Genomic DNA, 7,491 nt, shown 5'->3' with positions numbered 1-7,491 from the left:
TTATTATTGTTGATTGATAAACGAAAGAGATATATTAGAATAAAGAAACTTGTGAGACAGACTTTTAGAAAAGGTTTTACAAAAAATCCTAAGCAAAACAAATGTGTCTAGCAATGAGAGGGGCATGTGTGGCAAAGGCATGCTCAAAGCACTAATCCCAAAGATTTGGGGAACTAAACATGAACTCAAAAAAGAGAGGAGATTTGTGTAGCTTCCATGTAGGGGCCTCACTTTTGTTAGTTACAAAAATGACTAGCATGGGGGAAGATCAGCTGGTGGCCTTGGTAATATTTCATCATGTTTCTCACCATTCTTTACTACCAGTGCAGTTGCTAGGCCCCAGCTAGTATGAATCTCCAAGTGGCAATGCATGAACCAAACCCCTGCACACCACACATGTAAAAACCAACTTAGTTTTTGAGGAAAAACCGTGTCCATCATTTTACAGTAATACATAATAAAATATGCTAATTGATATCAAACAATAATAAAAACTTGTTCAAGGGGGGCTTCTTATTCAAATTATAAGGATTCTCATAAAAGCATGTGTTTCTACACTTCTCTAATAGATAATACATCGTTGGTGTAATTCAAGCTCTCATGAAAATTAAAAAATAAAAACATGTATTATTTTCCTTAACTCATAATTGTCATGCCAATGTTTATTATGATTTTCTTCTTTTATATAGGTATACTATGTGCAAGCACTTATAGGAGGAAAAAAAGAACCTGGATTGTTGGCCTTAAATCGAATTGCCACCCATCCACCGGCAGGAACACCAACGGTGTTCATTAGGGGAGGGTCTGCAAGATTAAATGCGGTAGAGTCCGATGGTTGAAAATTTCCTGTTCCGTATCCCACCACATAAAAGCTAAAACCATGCAAGTGGATTGGGTGGTTTTCCTTGGAAACAAGACTTGTCCCTTGAAGTACTATTTGCACATTTGAATTGAACTTAATCACATCTGCCTTTGTTCCTAGAAAGGATTGCAAATTTGAAGGTGGGTTTCCAGTAAAATCATATGGGTGAAGAGGGGTATCAGGAAAGTTTGGTGTGAATGAGCCATTTTTACCAAAGTAGAAGGCTTGAAGCATTGCTAGAGGTGGTCTTTGAAATGTGACATTGTTTATTGATGCTTCAAATTTTGTATTGTTGGGTGCACCACATGATTGGTTGGTCGGACAAGCATTGAGGTTGAGTCCAACTGCATAAATGAGGCTCTTATCAACTGTTTGTGGGACAGGCTCAGCATTATCAGCAATTGAAAGACTACGAAGGGATCTAACATATTTCCTGATGAATTGTGTGTCATTACGCCCTGGAAGTTTCGGTTTAGGTATAATGGAAGATGGTGCAGAGGAAGGTGAGGAGCAAGATAGAATTGCTAAAGATGGGACACTATTTATGGAGACATTTGCAAACATGTAAGGTCCAATCCCCATGTAGTAATTACCATTACATGACTTGTCAATGGTAACCAAGACTTCTGTCGTTTGTCCAGGTGCTATTGAAATGGCTCTTGTCTGAAATTGTTTTACATACTCTCCATCCACGGCCACCACCATGAGGTTATGGTTTGCAATTCCAAAAAAGTGCTCAATATTTAATGCGGCATTGATGATGCGCAAAAGATAAGTCTTTCCAGGGACCGCGTTTATCACAAATGTGTCTGTTTCATCATGAAACATTGAATAGTGTCAAAGGGAAGAAAATTTGAACAACTACCTATGATTACTAAATCAGTCTAAATCAGTTTTAACTAGTCTCAGACATTTGTTTCATTCTTCCTTGTTGCATCAAACATCTTCCCTCATTATGATTTTTTTCAATATATCCTTATTATTAATGTGTCCTATTTAGAAATAACTTAGAGAAAAAAATGGTCACCTTGGCTTGAGCAATTGTATAAAGGTCCTGGATGGCCATTGATAAGGTAAGCATCGGAAACGTTAGGTGGGCCCCCACTAGATAGAATTTGCTTTTCTAAAACTTCCGGATCCGCATTCCACCACTCTCCTAAAATTATCCAAAAATAGTTTAGTTAGTTAGTCTACTTGCACTAAATGAAGCATGTATAGGGACAATAAATGATGATAATACTTGTTTCTCTAAAACCTTAAAATTTATCTGCATTTGCACATTGGTTATTAACTTGCTAGGCAATTTCGATGATGCCTTCCATGACTTTTGTGTATTGTTACAAGAGTTTGCCTTATCTTCTTGATTGTTGATCCACATTATTTTTAACAAGAGAGAAAGCTATGCTTTACATAGATTTGGTATTCCAAGAGTGGAGAAATAAATCGAAAAAATCTCTTGTAGCAATTGTGAGAAGATACATAAAGGCTTTCTGAGAAGATACAATTTGGTACATTGAATTAGATGATAAATAAAAGCTATTCCTACCTAAAGGAGAAAGTTTGGCAAGACTAAAAAATTAATGGGTTCGCTTCATAATTCAAGTGAAAAAGGAGAAGTATGTTCTAAGAACAGAGCATTTGGTTAGCTTCTGTATCGGTCATATAAAGATTCTAATAGAATTTTCATCAGTAATCATCATTTGAAGATTAATAGTGACAAAATATATGTGGAGGTTTGACTTACCAAGTATAAGAACATGCTCTTCGTATGGAAAGGTGTATGGGTATGGGACACCTGATTGAGGGTAGATGACAATAGCACCATTGACAGTGGCACGGAGCCAACTGATGTGGGCATGCCAAAAAAGTGTTCCTTTTTGTTGGTACAAAGTGAACTCATAGGTGAAGGAGTGACCTGGTTGGATGGGGCACTGTGTAATATAGGCGGGGCCATCGAACCAACCTGAAAAGTGCTGCCTTACTCCATGCCTTTGAGAAATCAAGAAAACCTAATATTAGCTAGTAAGCAGTACTCGATAAAAACTTTTCTCCAGAAACTTGGCAAACCTACATTTGAGAAATTTTAGAGGTAAATTGACTAAATTGGAAGGTTTTTACAATAAATTTCTCTAAATTTTGTAGGTTTTCCCACCTTCAAATTTATAATTAGAGGTAAATCTCAAAAGTTGTAGGTGGGATTATGCTAAACCTAGGCTTTTTCGAGCATTGCTAGTAAGCTTCACAAGATGTTTCAAGTGTATGCAACAAAGATTACAATGATATGTTGCGTTTTGAGATGATTCTTGGTAAAGAGCATTGAAATTAGAAGATATGTCAAAAATACAAGTATCCATTAAGTTTTATCACAATATACTTCATATAAAGAAAAGAAAAAAATGGTTATCTTCCACGTTGCAAAACAAGCAAGTGGATAATAGTGACAAAATATACCTTTTATTTTTGTACTCTTCAATCAAATGTTTTTAATAGGGGCATTACTATCCTTAAAATTATGAAGTGAAGACTCATTTTTTGGTGTAGATTTATAAATTTTTCTTCAAGAAGCTGCACAAGATTAACATATGTTATAAGAATGTCAAAGTTTAAACTATGTAGTGGCTCTTATTTTATTATTCTTCAGCTTACCAATGGATGCTAGCATTGTATTGCATTGCATTTGTAACTCGCACTATCACACGGTCTCCTTCTTGGGCATAAATTGTTGGTCCAGGGAAGAGCCCATTCACTGTAATAATATTCCTTGTTTGGCACAACTTTGTGATTGTATTATTTTGCAGCTGCACTTAGGATAAATTACACACTATTCAGCATACCAAATCACAAAAAATCAAAGTTGGAGTATTTTATAGTAAACATTACATCCAAATGCTTCTTTTTTGGCCTTCCCCAAAGGGAAGAGGCCATAGTGAGGCCTTCTCTATATGTTAATGAAAAAGGAGAGTTTATTGCTCAAAAAATGCACAGTTTTTTGGTTGGAAAAGTGAAAGATACTCATTACAAAGACAGGAAAATATATTCATGTTAGCACTTAATCATGGAAGGGAGACTCATGCGTCATCTATATAATATGTATAATTAGTTGTTTTCATTACAATGGAGCTTATAATTGTGAATGCAATGTGGTAGCCAATTTTTGATGTGTCAAAACGAGAGTAAATTCCTCTTTCATGCCAAAGCATCCTAAATTCTCATTATGTTGTTTTCATTACAATGGAGCTTATAATTGTGAATGCAATGTGGTAACCAATTTTTGATGTGTCAAAGAGAGTAAATTCCTCTTTCATGCCAAAGCATCCTCACTTTGAGAATTTATTTGAAAACAAAGTTACATTACCTATCTACTTAAGGTATGCCTGAATTTGAGTAAATATGACTCATTGAGAGTTAAGTTGTATGGAAACTGCCAAGAGAAGCATATTTGTGACTATGGTCAGTCTGGAAAAAATTCCAAGATCAACAGGAAAAGTTTTGGATGACACCACAACCTAGTATGTCTGTTGATGCTCTCTCCAATGAAATTAATAATTTGTTCTCAAATTTTCTCGTGTGCTTCACTGAACGCAAAAGTTTAACTTTTCATATTGTGTTCTTCAACCACTTCCTACTTATTTTACTTCAAGCAATGTGCTTCTTATGTAGTGCATCTAAGTCTACTTATCCCTAGGCTTAGCTATAATTAATTGATAGGAATCATCAATAAAGTTACCAAAGAGAACGGTGCAGGTTTCATCTCAAAAAGGGGTGTGAAAGGTGTTCTTATGCATGAGCATATTTTGTTGCTAAATTTATTCCTATATAGAATAGTATACGATCATGTGCACAATTTATGTATATAATTTCATACATAATGCATATTTCAAAAGAAAATACTTTATCTAATAATATTTCTCCATGGAAAGGGGAGCCCGAAGCAAGTTGATTTTAGCTTCCCATGCATGGGGGGACTCTATATATATATATATATATATATATATATTCGATTCTGTCTCCATTATTTCATAAAGTAGCAAATAAAATTCTAACATAGCGAGGGGTACAATTCCGAAGCCTTCACTATTAGAAAACCTCTCTATATCACATGCATTCAACATGATTTAAATAACCCCTCTTCACTATTAGAAAACCTCTCTATATCACATGCATTCAACATGATTTAAATAACCCATTTTCTCATATATATTTTCATTGGTTAAACGAATCCTCTTCTTTAAAAACCTTTAGGATTTTTTTTTTCAAAACCCCTTTTGCCAATGCAAACATGTAACTTTCTTAAAGTTAAAAAACCTTCTTGATGAACTCACACGCTGCAATTATATATTTTAAGGTGGACCTTTGAGGGTACAATTAGGCCACATGTCAATGCTTTGAATAAGTGGTATGATAGCATTTAGTGGGAGGTAAAGACATAGCTACATCATTAGTGGCACTTCTTAGATGAATACACTTTTTCTCAAGAAAAAGGAAACACATGTAATCAAAATGTATACAGTGTAAAAGTACAAGCTTTGAAAACAAACAAACAAACAAGAATAACAATAAAACCCTTTGGATGTGAAATTTTCATCGATAAAAGGATCCTTTTTCTATTCAATTTGTAAAAAAAAATATTAAGATCATGTTTTCAACATCGTTTTATGTGTGAACATGTGAGAAAATATTAGAAAAGTCTATGTACTATTGAGCCCACATTATATGCATATTCTTTTAATCATAGCCCCCTGCCTCCAGGGGCCGCGAATTTAGACTCAAATCTTTCTAACATGAACTTGGATATTAGCAAGTACCATATGTTTGTTTCCCGTAGTGATTTGAAGGGCTAGTATAGCAATATAGTTTCAAGGATTCAACATCTAAAGTAGGTATGCATGTATTATCCTTGAGACGTCTCATGTGGAGAGATTTTATTTTTAATGCCATTTTTAGTTAAGGTACATGGACCAATCTTGAGCTACCACTACCACTGGAGCTTGAACTTGTCACAAAATGAGTTGGTGGATTCCATCTCACAAACTTGCCTATGGTTTAAACTTTGAAGACTTTGGCATAATGTATGTTGTTAAATAAGGAAGAACTTGCAAATGAAGGACTTTAAGGTGTAGGGAATGGTCGTGCACTGACCATTCCACTAATCAGGGCGATCGGCGGAGGCCGGGAGCACTGATTATGGGAATGGTCTGTGCACGACCATTCTCGGCCGTCAATGGTCGGGGGAGTGGGGGGCCATTAGCTTTGTGCCAAGTGGAAAACCTGATGCTCTGTCATAGCAATACAGTGCGCAGCTTCAATTCCAACAACCGACGTGTCAGCTTCTCAACACACAATCAGCAACAAGATTCCCATTGCTGAGGTGTCAGTAGCAGAGCCCATTTTGCATGCTGATTTGCGAGCGTCTGATTGGGTTGCAGGTGGTGATATTACGTAGGCTGAGTTGGCGTTCATCTGGTGGCTGAAACTAGAATTCCTTGATATAATGGACAGTGCGTGGATGTACGGCCCAGATCCACTGCCCCCCACCCCCCGACCTTGACGATGTAGTCAATACAATGCCTCACAACTTTGGGAAAAGTGGTATCTATTGAAATTGTCTATGAAATAAAAACCTAGGTTTAGTGTAATTTCACCTACAAAGGGTGAATTTTAATGCAAGAAAACTAACAAAGATGTAGAGTAATTTAGTGTAGATGCCTTCAAATATAGCCAATTTACCTCTAAATTTAAAATCTACAGGTGTGCCAAGTTTTCAGACAAAAGTCTATATCGAGCACTCGACAACAGTGTGAAGTGTGTGTCTAGATGACCCACAAAGAATTTAAAGATAGATCATTAGCCCTTGATTGAGCATGGGGAGTGTTTAAAGATTGACTTTGGATGATGTAGGTTGGTGTATATGAGCAAGAACTTGCAAATGAAGAAGTAATTTAAGATGCATTCAGTAAAATGATCTCTCTTCTTGCCTTTGGGAGGAGGAGTGCTCTTCTATTGAAATTGCTTATTAAGAAGAACAGATGAGTGCTTGTTAAGAGTGTGTTTAGATGACCCACAAACAAAGAGCTATAGATGATGCCTGCGCGTGGCTCTTGCCCGATGGGACGCGGCCCTTGCCCGCGACCATGTTTCATGGCTAATATTTGGAAGGGATAAGCACACCTCCCCTGTCGGCCCTATGGTGTGTGTTGTAATAAAATAAAAAATAATAATAATAATAATAAGGAGCTATAGATGAGCCACAAATACCTTAAAGTCGTAGTATCTGGTTGTGCTTGCTATACATCTGAGAGCGCATTGCTGCAACGCAAGAAAAGTGAAGACATGGAGAGCCCATGTATGGAAACCAGCCATGGGAGCCCCAGAGAGAGAGAGAGAGAGAGAGAGAGAGAGAGAGAGAGAGAGAATGTTGCGCACAGAGAGAGAGCTTATATATATATATATATATAAGTGGGCGGAGAGAGAGAGAGAGAGAGAGAGAGAGAGAGAGAGAAAAGGAGAGAGAGAGAGAGGGGAGAAGGGTGGTGGGTGAGCCTTACTTTCTATGTTGACGGCAAAGGGTGGTACTCCTTAACTAGTGCAGAAACCACTCGGAAAGCTGACACTCTACCTCCTCTTTTCTC

At 36.8% G+C, this 7,491-nt stretch overlaps 1 protein-coding gene across 1 annotated transcript; it reads right to left on the bottom strand.

Annotated features, from left to right (window-relative positions):
* On the bottom strand, window positions 1-7,282 carry LOC147463699 (laccase-11-like). Its single transcript, XM_086490325.1, has 6 exons — window positions 7,118-7,282; window positions 3,509-3,660; window positions 2,607-2,851; window positions 1,890-2,018; window positions 730-1,671; window positions 1-383 (listed from the first exon to the last, which is right to left on the bottom strand). Exons 1-6 carry the CDS (start codon window positions 7,220-7,222, stop codon window positions 253-255), a joined length of 1,704 nt encoding a protein of 567 aa, XP_086346451.1. The 5' UTR covers window positions 7,223-7,282; the 3' UTR covers window positions 1-252.
* Between the last annotated feature and the right edge of the window lie 209 nt (window positions 7,283-7,491).

Source organism: Adiantum capillus-veneris, chromosome 2 (assembly GCF_014529385.1).
Source record: "Adiantum capillus-veneris isolate H3 chromosome 2, ASM1452938v2, whole genome shotgun sequence".
Classification (NCBI taxonomy): Eukaryota; Viridiplantae; Streptophyta; class Polypodiopsida; order Polypodiales; family Pteridaceae; genus Adiantum; species Adiantum capillus-veneris.
The sequence above is the reverse complement of the archived record's forward strand: the minus strand, read 5'-3'. Positions and strand labels throughout refer to the sequence as shown.

Excerpts from the sequence above, each read along its gene's own strand:
- LOC147463699 (XM_086490325.1), bottom strand. The coding sequence starts at position 7,222 with ATGGCTGGTTTCCATACATGGGCTCTCCATGTCTTCACTTTTCTTGCG. Across the intron at positions 2,852-3,508 it reads TACAATGCTAGCATCCATTG|GCATGGAGTAAGGCAGCACT; the intron begins GTAAGCTGAAGA and ends GATTTCTCAAAG. Across the intron at positions 384-729 it reads ATTTAAGGCCAACAATCCAG|GGGTTTGGTTCATGCATTGC; the intron begins GTTCTTTTTTTC and ends TGTGGTGTGCAG.